At 37.0% G+C, this 18,962-nt stretch overlaps 1 protein-coding gene across 1 annotated transcript in view; it reads left to right on the plus strand.

Annotated features, from left to right (window-relative positions):
- Window positions 1-4,602: 4,602 nt before the first annotated feature.
- Window positions 4,603-18,962, plus strand: part of CAVIN1 (caveolae associated protein 1) — a 36,206-nt gene continuing 21,846 nt past the window's right edge. The window contains exon 1 of the mRNA XM_026710696.2: window positions 4,603-5,388. Within this exon, the coding sequence (XP_026566481.1) occupies window positions 4,969-5,388 (420 nt within the window). The 5' untranslated portion in view covers window positions 4,603-4,968. The remainder of the gene's footprint in view (window positions 5,389-18,962) is intronic.

Below are 18,962 nucleotides of genomic sequence, written 5' to 3' on the forward strand. Positions count from 1 at the left end.
TTGAATTATTTTTTTTAATAATTTCGTATGCCACCCAAAGTCATGATGTCTGTATTGGGCAGCCATATAAAAAAAATAGATAATTTGTCTTCATGAAAATATGTATAATTTGCCTAGCCATTGAGGGGTTGAAGTTATTAATCCAGTACATTACTAATTCACTAAATGTTGCAACAGTGATACATTTGCAGCCCTGTAAATCAGATTCCTTAAATCCAGAAATGCATTTTACTGTATCTTATAACTGCATCCCTTAATAAGAATAAATATTGGAATATTGGAATATGCCTTTATTGGCCAAGTGTGATTGAATATACAAGGAATTTGTCTCTGGTGCATAAACTCAGTATATATACAAACAGCATATATACAACTCAGCATATATATATACAACTCATATATACAACTCAGCATATATACAAACCATCAAAGGGATGTGATCGATCAAAAATCCAAGACACAACAATAAATCATAAAATACAAATAAGAAAAGTTAGTAGGAAGATGGGAAGATGAGAAGCATAATAGCAATACAGCCATACTACATGGGTATTCTTTAGGCATAAAGAATGCTGTGAGAGTTAGATACTTAGCAGAGTGATGGCATGGGGGGAAAGTTACCACTGTGTCTAGTTGTTTTGGCATGTAATGTTCTATAGCAGTGTCCTGAGGGGAGAAGTTTAAAAGTTTATGTCCAGGAGTGAGAGATCTGTAGATAATATCCCAGCCCTCTTTCTGGCTCGTGTAGTATACAGATCCTCAGTGGAAGACAGGCTAGGTACAGTTGAAGTCTGTACCTGTCCTGTTTGGTTGTTGTGTCAAACCAAACAGTTATAGAAGTGCAAATGACTGACTCAATAATTCCTCTATAGAACTGTATCAACAGATCCTTGGGCAATCTGAGTTTTTTGACTTGACACAGGAAAAACATTCTTCTTGTGCCTTTTTAATGATAGTCCTAATGTTAGGTGTCCATTTCAAGTCTTGGCAGATTATAGAACTAGAAACTTGAAAGTCTCTACTGTTGATACTGTGTTGTCTAATATCCTATGGTAAAATAGTAGAACTTCTCCTAAAATCTACTGTCATCTCTACAGTATTGTGTTCAGCTCCAGATTATTTTGGCTGTACCACAGGGCCACTGGTTCAACCTCCCCTCTGTATGCAGACTCGTCATCATCTCAAATCAGACCAATGACTGTTGTTTTACCTGCAAACTTCAATACTTTAACAGAGGAATCCTTGGGGATGCAATCATTGGTATAGAGAGAAAAGAGTAATGGAGAGAGCACACAGTCTTGGAAGCTCCTGTACTAATTGAGCAAGCATTGATGTGATTTTACCTAGCTTCACCTTCTGCTTCCTATGTTAGACAGTTTATAATCCATCTACAAGTGTGTTCAGGCACAGCTAGTTCCAACAGTTTAAAGAGAAGGATTTGTGGAATGATATTACTGAATGCTAAGCTGAAGATGAGTAAAGAATAACATGAATTGTTTTATGCATTTATTATTTTACAGAGAATGCATGATAATGAGAATGTTCTGTATAAATATAGCTTGACTACTTGCTGAATGCAACTATAAGAGTATATGATGGGTAACGTAATAATAAATGGAATGCTGAGGAGTGATGCTGAGAATAAGATGATGTTACCTTGGTTGTTTGTTGTACTTATGGATCAATATATAAGGAATGCTTATGGTGATTTGAGACGTGTGTCAGTTGGGAATATAAATGTATATGTTCTTATGTGCTGATAAATGTATATATTTGGTTTATTGATCACATGACCAATGAAATGCTGCAATAGTGTAAAAAATAATCATAAGTCACTTTTTTCAGTGCGGTTGTAACTTCAAACAGTCATTAAAAGAATTGTTTTAAATCAAAGATCACATGTATAAGGGATAGGATATATTGTGACTTCAAATCAATTTTCCCTCTTGACAAGTGCCATTGCAGGTTTTTTTGGCAGCATTTTTAAAATAGTTTGCCAGTTCCTTCCTATGGTTGAGAGAAAAAGTGACTGGCCCAATGTTACAGCACTAGAACTCAGAATAACCTAGGTTCTAGTCTACTGCCTTAACCACCATGTCATAAAAATAAATTAAATGCTATGCAAATGGGTATTTAATAGCAAGAAGAAATGCAGTGGAGAGTGAATGAATGTGAATTAATTATAGGAGTGTGCGACAAGCAAAGAGGAAGGGGATGAGCAAGAAAACATTGGTTGGATAAACTTGATGAGATTCTGAAAAAGATAAAAGTACAGTAGGTCAAATACCAGAAGGATCTATGAAAGAAAGATGGATTGTGAAGAAAGAAAGATAAGAGAGAAATATAGTGTTGATATGAGCTAATTTTAGATGTTTCCTTTCTTTTAGAATATCAATTTCTTTAAGGTATTATTTTTAATATCTTTGTATTTGTTCTGCATGATGTCAGTTACCTAGCAATTTCTTATATGTAGGATTTTTTTCTTCGTATTCTCCCACAAGTATAGGATCTACCTTTTTTTTCATATTAACAAAGTGTTGATCCACTGGTTGCAACAGTAATTGATTGACTGGCTTGTCACTTGAGCCTGACGCATGAATAAATAATGAAGATGTCTGATGTCGTTTTGAAAACTGAATCATGTGTTTTATGTAGTTACGAATATATATATTTATCTCCCAAATATCAGGCTAGTAAACCAGACTTTATTTTTACAAGCCAAAGTAAATTAAAATAACTTCCACATCCTGGCTGGGGTTTATAAAAACTGAAGGATTGTACCTCTACAAGATATTGGGTACGGAGGTCTGATCTGAGCAATAAAAATGATGTGCTCTACCTTAATACCTCTGTCAAATATCTATTCTTTCAGATGTAATAAAAAAAGCACCAGAATTAGTTAATATTGTCAAATGGGCCAACCATTTGATTCATATAAGGCCGTTTACATTGTTCAAAAGGAATGTCATTAACAATTCCTTAACATTAACAATTCCTTGAATGCATTCAGACTAGGTACATTATTTCTACTCAAGGTTAATCTCTATGGAGATTCTTAATCATCTAGGCCCTAATGGTCCCTAAAGTGCTTTTCCAAAAGGCAACTGGATTTCCTTGTTTTTTTCCTTCAAGGAAACTTCAACTTCTTGAATGAGAAGCAAAACGTTTTCAAGGATAAAGCTAAGGAAGTCCAGTTGCCTTTTGGGTCTACTTCATGCTGGTTTTTCCAACTGTGCTGAAGCCATCTTTTAATTAATTAATTTTTATACTGCCCATCTCCTCTACAAGGTGATTCTGGGTGGCTATATAGAGTTTGTCAATATCAATTGTATTTAGAGCCACAGAATTTTCTCGTTAGTATTGCCTATGCTAACAGGAGTAAGAAGCAACAAATTCTAGTTAGAAGAATTTTTTTTTTGTAAAGCCAGTGACTTGTAGCTGCTTTACAACAGTTAGGGAGAAGATTAGCTCTCTCTTCAAAGGCTAGTTTTAAATCATGAATTCCAACCAAACAAATAAAACAATGTTTTATTTTTCCTATCCACTTTTCCTTTTATCTTGGGTACTTTTAGACAAATGCTGAGATCATCATGTCTGTCATTTTTAAATTGAAACTAGAAGGATTTATTGTGGATTTTTTTCAAGAGCACAGAATTATAGAATTCATGGAATTATGCTTCCTAAAATCTTTTGGAGTACATTCTTACTCTCAATAATCTAAATCGGGGATAGGAAAACAATGGCCTTTTTATGACTTGTGGACTTCAACTCCCAGAATTTTAGGAGTTGAAGTCTACAAGTCATAAAGAAGCCCTCTTCCCCACCTCTGGTTCTAAATAATGAAAATAGTCCACCTAAATCAAGAACTTTTCTTTGTATTCTGAGATGTTTATACATTCATGATCCTTATGGAATTCATCTCCATTCATACAGCTTTCATTTGAATTAAAGAGACGTTTCTTTCTCAGTGAGACCCATAATATTCGACCACATTGGAAAGCATGCAGAATAAATCCTCAGATTTGTTTATGGCAAGTTACCAATTCAGAATTGCTTCACCTCCATAAAATGTCAACTACTGTTGCAGGCAACACTTAATCAGTACTGTACAGTAAAAAAAACAAGCCTTGCCATACAATAACAAGTGTTTCTGCACCAAAGTGCTGAATTTTTTAATCCAGATAGCCATTTCTGAAGTACATTGCATGCTATTTTGACCAGATAGATATCTGTAGCATAGCTGAATTCAGTTGTACTACCAGTTGTGTATACTGAGTGATCCAAGCTGTGTGTGTGTCCTAAACTCTCACTGAATGTCTTTAAAAGGAAATATGAAACTTTAAGCTGGCCTCGCTCAACACAGAAGTTTCTGGGTTATCCCTGCTGTACTCTTCCGTGCAGCTGTTTCCCATCGAGCCAGTTACATATTCACTGATATTCAGGGAGTAGGTGGTTTTTCCATTATCAGTTTTGTACAGAATATTTGTTCCCCTCCACCCTCTAGATTCCAGAGAAATCTTGCTAAAAAATCCCTGCCCCCCCACCACCTAGTAAGCAGCAGAGGCTTTTGGAGTTTAGATTTTTGCATTCCTCTGTGAGGGAGTGAGCGAATGCTCGAACTCTGCCTGTGCTCACATGCTAAAGCTGTTGCCTCCTCTCCAACTATTTTAATCATTGTAGAAAAAAAGGGGTGGGTCGACAAGGCATTTGGCAAGAGCGTCCTTTCCTTCAGTTGAGGTGGAGTCAACCAATGGCCTCAGAGCCTGGAAAATTTTGCAGGACAGTTTCCCCTGACAGCTTTGCAAGGATTGTACCATTTCAATTGAAGCATAAATCCACACGCTCAGCTCTTGGCTTCTGTCTGGCCTCCCGTAACTGAAAGATCTCAGTTTCAGCCTTCGCTTCTCTGTCTTGTCACTACAGTGTCAAGCCTCTCCAGAGTTTCCTAGTCAGAACTTTTAAGTGACCATGGCAGACACCACCCTCCATATCGTTGAGCAGCCAACTGCATCTGAAGCTTCGGAGGAGCCAGCTGCTGAAGAACTCATTAAATCTGACCAGATCAATGGTGTTATGGTGCTTACCCTTTTGGACAAGATTATTGGGGCTGTGGATCAGATTCAGCTGACCCAGACTCAGTTGGAAGAGAGACAGCAAGAAATGGATGGTGTAGTGGCCAGCATCCAGGGAGAACTGGCTAAGCTCACCAAAGCCCACACCACCACCAGCAATACAGTCAACAAGATGTTGGAGAAAGTCCGTAAGGTCAGTGTTAATGTGAAAACTGTCCGACAAAATCTGGAGAAACAAGCTGGACAAATCAAGAAGTTAGAATCCAATGAGACGGAATTGCTGAAGCGTAGGAACTTTAAAGTCATGATCTACCAGGTAAGATGTCATTTAAACTAATTTCTTTACTTTTTTATAGTTGGCCTTTAAAGGTGCCAAAACATTGCCTCTTTCTTTTCTTGCACCTTCAAAAGTTATCCCATTTCTGAAATCTTGGAGGGAAACGGGACTGAATGCTATATTGCCCAAGATTTTGCTAAGATTCCAAAATTGCCCTGCATGCCCATTTAAACCACGGAGGAATTTGGTCAAAATCAGAGAGGGAGCTATTTAGTTTTTTTTATAAGGGAACTAACCTGTCTCATTAAAAGTTACAGAACTGAAAATCTTTTTTTCAAGTTTTTCAAATATTCATGTTAACTTTTTATTTAGGAAAGAAATCTCTATGCCTTCATTGCCACTTTGCAGAGAAGTTGTGTTGCAGAGAATACTCTATAAACTGTAATTTTTGAGGATGGTAACAAGTATAAAGTTATGTTTCCTGATGTAATATTATTTTGTCCCTGTCTTCATGTCCTAGAATTCTTTGTCACTTTGGTGAAAAGCAGCTTTGTTCTGTATTGTAGTACACCCCGCCTCCCCCAACACTTCTATCTCTTATTTTCTGACCTGCTTTAAGTTTGTTAATATCAGGCAAACAAAAATGTGTAGTTCCAAGTCATTTTTCCTTTTCTCTTGTATAGTCTGTATGAAGAAAAACAACGCATTATAAACTAGATTAAGTCATACTTTTGGGACAAAGTTTTTTAAAAAAATCAGCTGAGCTTCTTTTCTACCTAAGGGTGAAATGTGCAAAATATGGTTGCATTTTTACTATCACAATGTGCAAGGGGGTCAGGTTATATCTGTTTGAAGAATCTAGCAAATAGCTGACTGATACAACCCACTGATTCATGTCTTGAGCATTCTCAATTATATCATGCCTCAAAGGCAGGAATATTCTAGATTATTTATATGAACACAATTCAGCACTGTTAAAAACTATTCTTAATTGGAAGTAACTGAAATTGAGTTTCAGGGCTCACCGGATGAAAAATAGAGAAAGTAAAAGGAAGAAGGAATAAAAACATTTTAAAGTCAGTCTATATCATCATTACTTTATAAGTATTAATGTTTGCCTCCCCTAAAATTGTGACAAAATTATCTTGGGTTACTATAGAACAGCCTGATTTTGAAAAAAAATGTCATACTGTGAAATATAAATTTTCCAGATTTTATAGAATAGATTTGGGATATTGAATTTTGAAATAGGCATAGCATACTCGTTATGTTAATGAATCTGATAGTGGCTGAGCTAGAAGTTAGACTGCAAGTTCTTAAATCAAACCAAAGTACTCCCTAAGAGATGGCATTAAAACAATTAATGTTCAGTGTTACATCTGAAATATGAGACTAATAGAAATGATAACCTGCAATATGGAGATATTCCTAGGTGGGTTAAAAATTCCCTATATAAATGCATATAAAGTATAATTTAATATTTTGTGTACTTATTTGTGCATTTGTTCCATTTGAAAGTGGGACACCATGAGTTGAAGTCCCGCCTTAGCCATGAAAGCCATCTGGGTAAATTTGGGCCAATCAGTCGCAGCCCAACCTACCTCACAAGGTTGTTGTTGTGGAGAAAATAGAAAGAAGATATGTTGATATGTACGCCACCTTGAGTTATTTGTAAAAATAATAAAGGTGGATTATAAATAAATAGAAAAATAAAAATAAAATGACCATTATTTTTCCTAATCCCATACGCTTTATTTATTACAATGAAGAAAATAGTGTTGTTATAAGAGTAAATGGGAATAGAATGATGACTTTTGTATACTACAAAACACAACAGAACCAGCGATTAAACTGTAATTATTTCAGAGTGAATAGAGCTGGTAGGCTAACGATAACTGCAGAAATAACTTTGCTACGTGGATTCATCATAGCGCAAGAATCACAACTGACCATATGGGTGATGGGAAAAGCTGCTGATTGATATTTTCTAGAACTTTGCTTTTTTGCAACACAACTTTTCTCTCCATACAAAGAAAGAAGGATAGATTTGCTTTCAAAGAGGATTTTTTTAAAAAAAAATATCAACCTGTCTCTGCTGTTGCTTTGGATGCTTCTCGCCCTGCCTGACACAGTGTGTTTTGTTTCAGCTCTGGCAGTGATCGCTGTTTGGGCTGGGGATTAAGCCGTGCTGCTAACATACTAACGTTCTCTCGTAATTGTAGCTATAGGGCTAGCACCATTCTAAATACGTTCCCAACCAAACGAGTTTGCAACCTATAACATGATTTGAACATTTAAGAGGGTGTTAGTAATATGTGTATTCGGGGGACAAAATTGAATTGCTTTCAAAGCAGGTTTCATGCCTTGATCTTGGAAGAAATATACTATTGAATGGATTAGAGGCAACATTTTTGTTAGAAGTTATTAAAGCAGTTGTTTCTATAGGTGTAATCCTGTGAATATCCTAGAGTGTACTTCTGTTCGTGTTTCAAGCAAATAAACAGGAGCTCAAGGGGCTTGAGTAGGACCTGGTATTTTCAAAATAGAAGGTAACTCCTATTCCACCTCCACCAAGGATTAAAATGTAGTAGGAATGCTAGGGGTTTTTGTTTATTTATTTATTATCGTTTCTTGACACACATAGGATTGTAGTCATATGTAATTCATTTATTTAGGGGAAAACAACATCAAAACTTGCCTATACAGATAGTCCTAGTTCAGTGACCACAGTTGGAATCAGCAACTCAGTCGTTAAGTGAAGTGGTTGCTAAGTAAAACTGTGACTGTGCTTACAATCTTACTTCAGTTTTCCTTCACTTTATGAATCTGCAGAAATCATAAATGCAGGCATTGGTTGCAAAGTTACTTTTTGTCATAACAGCAAAGGATTGTGTAGAAGGCAGGCACTAAACGAGGACTACCTGAAGCCAGTTATAACAGTGGAACTGGACATCTGTTAAGCAATATTTGACTGGGGTGGCTTGATAGAAAAATAATTAAGACAATTACACTTTTACTAGATGTGCAGAAGAAAGAATTTGAGTCATTAATATATTTTACGTGTAATTTTAGTTTCCCCTCTCGTGTTCTCTCTTCTTTATCCATTTATACAATAATCATCTAGGTATGCCGCTCAGTAATGTTTTGAAAGGAGCTTTGTTCATTACGGCTCACTGAAGAGACATGATAAAAGTATTTGCTTTGCTAATAACTATTTGCCTGAGTTTCATGGTCTTTGTTTTCAAGTGTGCATTGACGTATCTGAGAATGTGCAGGGAATTTAACATTTAATATGTGAATCACTTCTTTGTGAAAATAGGTGTGGCAGTTTTTCTAGAAACGATTTTAAAATTGTATTCATTCAACTTATTCAACCAAGTCAATTATTACTCTAACATCTTGCATTTGCACAACATACTAAATTTAAAATGCTTACAAGTTGTGTGACTTTACATAGAGCCACCAGACGGAGCTGCAAAAACCTGGATGGTCAATTGATGGCAGGAGAGAAAATTTTAGTCTTGTTATTATCTAGTAATTATATTAATTTTATGCATCCTAGATTTCATAGCCTCACATTAGTTGCAAATTTAGGCTGTTGGGTTAATTCTAAATTAATCACACTGTGTAATTTCATTTTAGGAGTACCTCTGTTATTACATCCTAAGAATGGTGTTTTGCTTTCTTCTTTTAATGGCCGAAAGCAGTTATGTGATGCTCCAAACTTACCAAGTATTGTAGTATTTTTCCAGATTAATTAATAACTTTTTGTTTGCATAGTTCTACATAGCATTTTGTTTCTCCTTAATTTTTATTCATCCTTGATTTGTAGAGGCAAATCTCTTAGCATTTTTCAAAGCACTGTTGGAACTTGTTAATTTTGTTCACGGTCTTGTTAGATTTTAATTTTGCACATGTATTTAGAAATATTTTACTGACACTATTTTGAAAAGTAGGCAAAAAAAAAATCTCTAAAGTAAAGATGAAATATAGATGGTAATGAAAAATAGTTGTTTCTGCAGGAATTTCCAGAGGGATCCATTCTCTTGATTATTAGAATTGCCATTGTCACTTGTTCATTTATATAGATATCAGCATCTAGCACATTTCTCTCTTCCAGGAGAACAAAAATGGTTAAATGGAAAAAAGTCTGGGATCTTCCGTATTCCGTTTCATGCTGTTCCATGAATCCATTTACTGCTGCATACATAATTTGAATTCTCAGTCCTTTATATCTGCCAATATTTTTACCTATCTAGTCATACGACAAGAGAAGCCAACGTTAATTTTCTTCAGCAAAAGTAAAGCAAAAGTAAAAGAGAATCCATAAGAACCTAGTACTGTTTTGAATCCAGCTAAATCTAGTGCCTAAAGGAAGCACATAGTACCAAACTATTATCTCCTTGCCCCCTCTTGGATTCCCAAGTACTGATACTCAAAGCCAGTGGTGTAGACTTAGCCATTTTGATTAAGCCCAAACCACATGAAGTTCTATTAGTATACAAGTGCATAGTCATAAAGACTAGCATGAATTTACTGTAGCATAGCAGCCTCTTTATAAGAACAGTTGAATTTCCTTGAATGCTGCAGGCAGATTTTGACAAATAACATTCTGCCCTTCAGCATTAAAAAAACCAATTAAAATACACAAATCCCTATAAGGCTATGGTTGTGTCTTCCCTTGGGAGGCATAGCTGTTCTGTCTATTTTCAGTATCATTCATGTCATTGATGTTGAAATTTCCCAAGAGATGCTTAGAAAATTTAGCTCAGTGCAGCATCTCACAAAAATCATTGGCTTCTTGCAAAATATTTTCCAGGTTAGCTTCTTTCCCTAGCTCTTAAAAATGCATAATACATTATCTGTAATGTCTTAATTTAGCGTAAAGCATACTGGTGGTTTATTAATAAATTGCTGTTTCTAAAGCAACCATGAGTGGAAAAATGGCCTTGCTGGAAAGTAGTTTGCATTGTTGCAATAGACTGAGCTCTCCCATGATTAATTAGCTCATAGGATAGGAGATAAACTAAAGGAAGCCATTTTTCCCAATAGTGCTCAGCGTAAGATAGTTAAAATAGGGGTGGGATACCGAGAAGCTGCTTGTGTTGGACTAAAGGCTCTTTGAAGAAAGCAATCGTCTCTTGGTTTATGCAATGCCATGTTATCAAATCGTGCTGTTTAAATCAGAAAAAAACCAATAACCAACTGTACTTGTGGATGCCACAAAACTGAATGCAGCAAAGTTGGAGGAAATTGTATCACGTGCTTACAAAAAAATGTTGCTGGTCCCACACTATGATTTGGTGCACTGTAAATTTGGTTTCATGTCCACAGCTTTTGCTCCTGTTCTTGAAATACAGTGCATTTCAGGTCACCTTTACAGCCTTTATGGTTTTTATAGAATAGACAGAATGAGATCATATTATTTGTTTAATTTTATACGTCCACGGATTGCAACAGTTCTGGATGGCTAAGAAATTATATTAAATAATGCAAAAATCAATAATACAAAAATACATAGTCTAAGAAGCATGCATGAAAAGGCTTTTGCTCAAACAACCAAATGTCTTCAGCTGATTTTGATACAAGAATCACACTATAAAGTTCTATAATGTTTTTTTTCTGAACAAATACATAGATTCCGCAGGCACTGTAGAAACAGGCAAATAGTGCCTATTCCAAAGCAACAGAAGTGTAATATCTCATTATCCTAAATCTTAAAATTGCTTTGCACATGCTACCAGCTAAAATTGATTTTTCATCCTATGTGTTAGGAATTAAGTGTATCTCAGTGTATTCCAGTAACTCTTTGAAAAAACAGGTAAAACCAATTATATTGTTTGGATATCAACTTCTGGATTATTCAAAACATCATTTTCCTTTATTGTTCTTAATACTATAGTGAGATAATGAGGATTTATACCAATAAGATTATCTCATGGCTACAATTGTGTGTGTGAAATGGAGAGAATGAGAAAGCATGGAAGAAAGTTGCCAATCTTAAGATGAATCATTTGGGAAAGTTTTGAAAATATTTAGAAAAACTTGATCCAAATACAATTAAAAATTCTTTGTTACACAAACAAATGAACTCTACCTACATTCATGTATAGCCTTCTGGAGTTAATTCGCAATCTGGCATCTTTCTACAAGACAGAACAAAGTCCAAAGCAGCAGACTTTTCTTTTGTTGATTTTGTTTCATGTTCAGGAAGGAAGAGCAAGCTAAACATTTAGAATGAACAGTCTCTAGATATTTAGATTATACTTTAAGGCAAGTAGGGTAGATGTTGGTGCATGTTTGCACTCCCTCTTCTGCGCGCTGTCTCTAGTTAAGGACAACATCAGGAAGGAAGAAGCTTTGAAATAAGCCAGCTAGATTGTTTATATTAAAAGTTAAGAAGATTACATATTGAAAATATTTTTTCACAGAGAAACCTGGGTTATTTTTAAGGTATAAGCTTAGAGTTTATCATTACTAAGCATAACCTTTGGTCTTAATTTATAAGTTAACCTATGATAAGTTTGTTGACAAGGGGGAAAGGCATAGTTTAACATGTTGTTCTGAGGCTGGAGTTGTTTGGAGTCTCTTGATGCAACCATTCCAGGGAGAAACTTCAGGAAAGCTTCAATGAACAAATCCACCAGAGACACTCTTTCTCCTGGTTGCCCATCACAGCCATCAATGAGCCCAGGGAAAACCCATAGAGGAGATGGAAAATTAGTATCCTTTCTCTTTAAGAAATTCTTCTTTTCATGTAGAAATGGACCCTCTTGAGTAATACAGTTTTCTGACATAAAAGCTTCCATTAGGTGCCAAAATTTGATGGAACAAAATGTTTTGTCTGGCTTATTTAATAGTATACAGACTTCTTCACTAGGCAAATAGAATACAGTAACGTTTTATTTGGTTTCTTAGATATGATAGATACAACTATCATACCCAACAATTCCTCTGTATTTTACAGTATGTAGGACTATCCAGTCCAACTCCAGATTAACAATAAAAAAGAGGAAAGAGTAGATCCCTTAAAATTACTCATCATGAGCTAACATCTGGACAACTAATGAAGTTATATTGTAAACAGTTCTGCACAACATTTTTGAAAACTCAAATTCATTGATGCCAAAGATTGCCATTACTGCTATTACTTTGAAAAACACAATGTTCCATGCTGTTGTCACACTGCTCCACCAAACAACTGATTGGCATATCAACTACTCCTTTGTGACCCATGCTTTTTTTATTTTATTGTGATATTAATAGGGCTGCTAATTTCACAAGAGTGTGACTTCACAAGAGCATGATTTCACGACCCTCCTCTTCTCCTCTCATGACCCACTGGCCAGCTGTGGTGGGGCTGGGAGAGTTGCATGTGCGGGGTGACTCTCCTTAAGTGAGCGGCCGGCTATCCCACGCACGCCTTTGCCACACTTTGACCAAGCCCGGCCACTCGCCTGCATGTGTGCATGTGTGCACCCTGGCCCACCACATGTCAGGGGGTCACAAAGGAAGTGGGGGAGGAGGATTGCCCAAAGGGAAGCCTCCGCTGTGGCTGGCGCGCATTCCTCAGCCAGCCCAGATTTCCAAGAACAAGAAATAAAAGGAGTAGCGAATAGCCCCAAGGAGAGCTTGCTGGCTTGGCCCAGCCTCGGCTTTCTGAAAGACAAAGAGAGACAGAGACAGAGAGAGATACACACATACTCAGAGAGAGAGAGGGAGAGGGACAGAGACATACAGAGAGAAGGGGAGAGGGACAGAGACATACAGAGAGAAGGGGAGAGGGGAAGATAGGGAGAAGAGGAGAAAGAGATAGAGAGAGAGAGAAAGAGACGGGGAGAGGAGAGAGGTGAAGAGAGGGGGAAGATAGGGAGAGGGGGAGAGAGAGATACAGAGGGGAGAGAGAGAGACAGATACAGAGGGGGAAGGGGGAGAGGTATAGTGGGGTAGACAGGGAGAAAGGGGAAGAGAAAGAGCGAAAGATAGGAAAGGGGGAGAGAAAGATACAGTGGGGGAGAGATACAGAGAGCAGGGAGAGAGATACGGGGGAAGAGAGGGAGAAAGTGAGGGGAAAAGGGAGAGATCCAGAGGGGGAGAGGAGAGAGAGGGAGAAGGTGAGATAGACAGATACAGAGGGGGAGATAGCGGTAAAGAGGAGGGGGAAAGATACAGAGAGGAAGAGAGGAAGAGGGAGAGAGATACAGACTGGAGAGAGATACAGAGGGAGAGAGCAGGGGAAGATAGGGAGAGGGTAAGAGTGATACAGACAGATACAGAGAGAGAAGGGGAGAGACAGATACAGAGATAGGGGAAAGATAGAGAGAGGAGGGAGAGAGGGTGGGAGATAGGGAGAGGAGCAGAGAGATACGGGGGAGATAAGGATTTTGTGGCTGGGTAGGTGTGGCTAGGGAGTCATGTGACTGGGTGGGAGTGAGTGACATCGAGTTGGCCACACCCATCCAGGTTTTGTGGCTTCCGGTGTTTTTTTTATGTGGCAGATGATTCCAAATGGCCCTTTGAGTATTTAAAGTTGCAGACCCCTGGTATATAACAAGGACTCTTAACCTTTTTTTTGCTCATGACCCCCTACTGAGCCTCATTTATATATGACTTGGCCTCTTGAAGAGAGAGATGGCCCACACTGAGAACCATTGGGTATATTAAAAAATTTTTTAAAAAATTCAAATAGATCTCTCTACATATAAATTATAATTGATGGGTGATCAATCTTGAATTTGAAATATCTAAAGTAGAGTGGAGTTAGCTAAATTCTATCTGTACAAATGACAGGACATGGCTGACCTGAACCATCAAAATATCTGTGCATGGTTCCTGATTATTTGTGATGAGCAACAATGCTTTCCTGGCAAACAAAAGAGTGGATTTAGTCCATAAATACGTAATACATGTAAAAATAGGAAAAAGTTACTATTTGGGGGAGAATTGTTGCCAGATTGCTGTAGGTGCCTTTGCTTGTGCATCATCCTTGCTGCCGTTGCACTGACTTGGCCTATGCCTAGTGGCTATGCTTATAGAGTAACCTTTGGCTCCATCAATACTGCCCACTGATACTCATTTTCCTCACTATAGCCCGAGATGATCCATGGTGCGCCCAGTGAAACTCCACCGGAGAGTGTGCCCCTTGACCTTTCAGAAGACAGCGAACCTTATGACCTTTCTGGAGAGATTTTGCCTTCTGGCCCTTTAGCAGAAACAGTGCCATGGCACCAGCTGGCACAGAATGAAAATGGAGGCAGCAGCTTTGAGTCAGAGAAGGCCAAGCCATCTGCGGATCAAACTGAGCCCTTTCTTTTCGGCTTCTGAAACCTCTGCCCCTACATTTTAGCTGCTGGCTGCCTCACTGAAGTCTGTAGCCCTGCCCTTTTGCTTGTAAAGCAGTTTTGGGGCAGTTCAGAGGCTTTAGCTTTTGTTACACTTTTTTGCTATGTTTGCTAGTAGCTCTAGAGGAGAGAGGAGAAAAATATAGCAGTCCACCTTAGAAAACTATGTTTTGTGCTCATTTAGTCTCTGATGCCATTTGATAGAATAAGACTACAACCTTTTATCTTGACCTCAATCAAGAATCCAATATCACAGGTCCTAATATAATCAAGAGAGACTGAGGAGAGGGTTAACTAACTAGAAGGATTAGAATTTCCTCTCCCTTCTTACTGAAATTGGTCTGTAACTTTGCCAGATAGATAGATAGATAGATAGATAGATAGATAGATAGATAGATAGATAGATAGATAGATAGATAGATAGATAGATAGATAGATAGATAGATGTACTATTCATTTAATAGTACAATTTTCCCCAATCTTATTTCCTCTAGATATTTTGGATCTCCTATCTCTAAGCAGGGCCAAGTTCCCTGGCAGCAAATTTAGTGGGTCTCAAAAGGCCAGCAAATTATTCCTTATTATTCATTGTGGTTTTACTGCCCCAAAAGGAAAGAAATGTGGATAAAGTTTTTCTTCTTTTTATGCCCAACTAATTTGGCTGACTCTAGACATCATGGCTTAGCTAGGAAGGACCGGCAATTACTAATATCCCTTAGACAAGTAAATTGGCTTGGGCTGGTCATATTTTAATACCTAATGTAAATAATGCTAATATATTCATGTTTCACACAAACAATAATTAAGAAATTAAATTGCTACACTTTGCTATCTTCTATTATTTTCAAATTAAATTGCTATGGCTGCTAATAATAGAGCTACTATCTTCTGATAATTTACTAAGCCCCTAAAGAATTATTGCCCCTTTTCACTTAAATGAGCCTCCTGATTATTTATTTATTTATTTGAGTTTTAGCCTTTGTTCGTATTTTATTAGAGTCCAACTGGATCTACTTATTGTCATAAGCAGCTTTGATTTGGCAGCATAGCTGTAGCAACTTGTGGCTTTAGCCATCTTGGAACAACACCTGAGAATATCTAGCAGCATCAATATTTCAGTATCTACCTGGTATTTGTTTCCTAATAAATAGTGAAAAGACTCATGGAGTGAATGCTGCATCACATCAAGCCACTAAGCTCTGGAACTTTGCTTTTGAGGATCAGCTTATTCACAGATGCGCTTATGTGTACAATATCATTAATATGATGAAAAATATGTTCATTTCTCAGCATAATAGAATCCTCATTGGGTTTTTTGTTTTTGTTTAAGAGCCACTCCATTCACAAGATATGTTTTATACCAGGGGTCTTCAAACTTGTCAGCTTTAAGACTTCAACTCCCAAAATTCCTCCTCCAGTCATGCTAGCTCAGGAATTCTGGGAGTTCACAAGTCTAAAACTTGCCAAGTTTGAAGATCCTTGTTTTATATAAAGGTCATTTCTAGAAAAGTTAATTTGCACAAACATCATAAAAAAGCATACACACACTCATAACATACATTTGTTTAGGTATTACCAGGGGTGGAATTCTACCAGTTCGCACCTATTTGCTAGAACCAGTTGTTAACATTCTAAGCAGTTCGGAGAACTGGCTGTTAGAAGAAATTACTCGCCTAATCCTGTAAGGAAGACAGGAAGGAAACATTCTGGTGTTGCTTACAGAAACTGCCTCTCCATTAATCCTTATTACATTCTTGGCAGGACTGGACTTCCTGTCTCAGGAACGTCTCTGGAGGTTTTTTCCCCTCCTTTGTTGGTACTTTGCTTGTGTGGAGTGACCATTCAAAGTTACAATGGCACCGAAAAAAGTGACTTATGACTACTTTTCACACTTACGACTTTTGCAGCATCCCCACAGTCATGAGAGGCCAGGTGAGGAGATGCGTGCCTCAATGTGGGTGATATTGAATTGGGCACACCCAGCCAGTCACATGACCACCAAGCCATGCCCACAGAACTGGTTGTTAAAAAATTTGAGTCCCATCCCTGGGTATTACAGGAATATTTGTCCCTTTAAGAATATGATCCATGGCATACTTAGTGATCAAAATTTGTACAAGATTAGCTATGGTTTATTGAACAAAGCAGAGAAAAAGTTATTACACCACATTAAACAAGGCAACCTTTTCAATCCCTCAAATAATGAATAAAATATACTGAAAATCTTATACAGTTGTCAGATCTTAAATTTTAAATGTTTTTTGTTATTATCTTATATGTCTGGGTGATTGTCTCACAGCTCTTCAGTGCTGCCATGATTTGTTTACCATGCTATAATGAGTGTTTTCATATTTTTTTTCTGCTATGGTAAATTGCAATGGCTAAGATTGCAGAGTATACCAAAGCAAATTAAATAAACTACTTTATTGCTTGATCCAATGTGGGAACCTGGTTAATGTAGCTTTTTTAGCTTGGTCTTGATTTAATGTGCAAATTTAGTCACGGTACTTTGTAAACATGATTTAAGATTTAATGTGATCCAGGATACTATATCCTTTTGCTTAGGTTGTTGCATAATGTCTTGCACAATGTTACTGTTAGAATAAAAATGACAGCAATAACAATAGTCCACCAAGCACTTCTGTTAAAGCTCTTAAAGACCTCCAAACCTTGTCATGGAATATATATTGCATACATATGTTGCACTATTTTGTCATTTTCCACATAATTACTTCTATCAATTTAAAATTGTTATTTAGTGTCCCTTCAAAATTATAACAGCAATGATTTATGACCATGGTAAAAGCACTTAGACATAAATACAGCTTTACAGCCTTCTTTAAGTGGTTTCCAGAATTAGTAGATTGCCTCCAATAATCGGAGTCCTCTTTTACCTCATTTTATCAGGAAGGATAGAAGGCTGAGTCAACCTTGAGCTGATGAGGTTCAAACTCCTGGCAGTGAGCAGAGTTAGCCTGAAATATTGCATTTAACCATAATAGCATCCTCATGGTCACATGATCAAAATTCAGACTTTTGGCAATCGGCATATACAACAATGGATGCAACATCCTGTAGTTATATAGTTATCATTTGTAACCTTTTCAGCAAACTTCCAATAAACAAAGTCAATTGAGGAAGCTAAATTCATTTAATGATTCGCTTAACAATTACAGTGATTCACTTAACAGGGGCAAAAAGTCATAAAATTGAGTTTTCTCACTTAGCAATCTCACTTAACAATCACCTTGCTTAGAACAGAAATTCTGGTCCCAATTGTAATAATAAATTGAGGATTACCTGTAGTGTGATTTTTTTAAAAAATTCTTTTTAAAAACACACTGCAAAATATTTTGTAATGCAAGGCAAAGAACTGATATTAAAATTGTTTCAGGGTTTCGGTTGTTTGGGGTTTTTTTGCCTGGCAGAACTTCTTTTCTTTAACTAAGTTCCTAGATAACTTAGAGCTGCTGCTAGAGATGCTTTTATTTGAAGTTGATATCCCACTAAACATAATTACTGTACATAATTATGGCACTCTTGTGATGGCAACGAATCTAGTTATGTTTAATTTGATAAACCATGTTTTGTCATGACATCCTGTCATTGATTAAAGTTCTTAACTTATCACATTGAATAAACACAGTCAAACGCTATACCATCATGTGGCTTGTGCAATTGTAGATATAAATGAATTTAGTCAAGTAAATATTTTTATTTATGGCATTGCATAGTATAAGAAGTTTGGCAGTACTGGTTTATTCAGTAAAAAAAGTGGTTAAGCAAACCAAGTTGTAGCAAACTGGGCAAATGCAAGAAAATCCCTAGCTCTGATTGAGCCATAAATTAAGTTATCCTCAGCAAAATGGTACCACTTTTACCTTACCAGATTTATGATTAGCAGTTTCACAAAATAATTGTCTTCACAATATGGAGATCTTAATGAGGTAGAAATACTCAGTATTCTACTTGATGTGAAACTTTTAAAGACTGTGGGCCTTGCCTTGAACTCCCCATTCCATGAGATAAAGGAATGTGTGATCTTATATATACTGTTCCAGGACAGGTCATCTTAGTAAACCGAAGATTTCCTGGGCTAAAACCACAAAATGAAATTTTTATTTTTCCTATATCGTATCAGTATGTGCCTCCTCAAGCGTGGAATTCTAGCCGCCCAGCCACACCCTTGCTGAAAGAGGAATGTAGACAAATTGTTTCATTTTTCTGGTTTCACATGGAAGGGCCTTTGCTGGCTCATATGCTTCAAATTCC

This window comes from Pseudonaja textilis, chromosome Z, assembly GCF_049901715.1.
Source record: "Pseudonaja textilis isolate UNSWEBS1 chromosome Z, rPseTex1.2, whole genome shotgun sequence".
Taxonomy (NCBI): domain Eukaryota; kingdom Metazoa; phylum Chordata; class Lepidosauria; order Squamata; family Elapidae; genus Pseudonaja; species Pseudonaja textilis.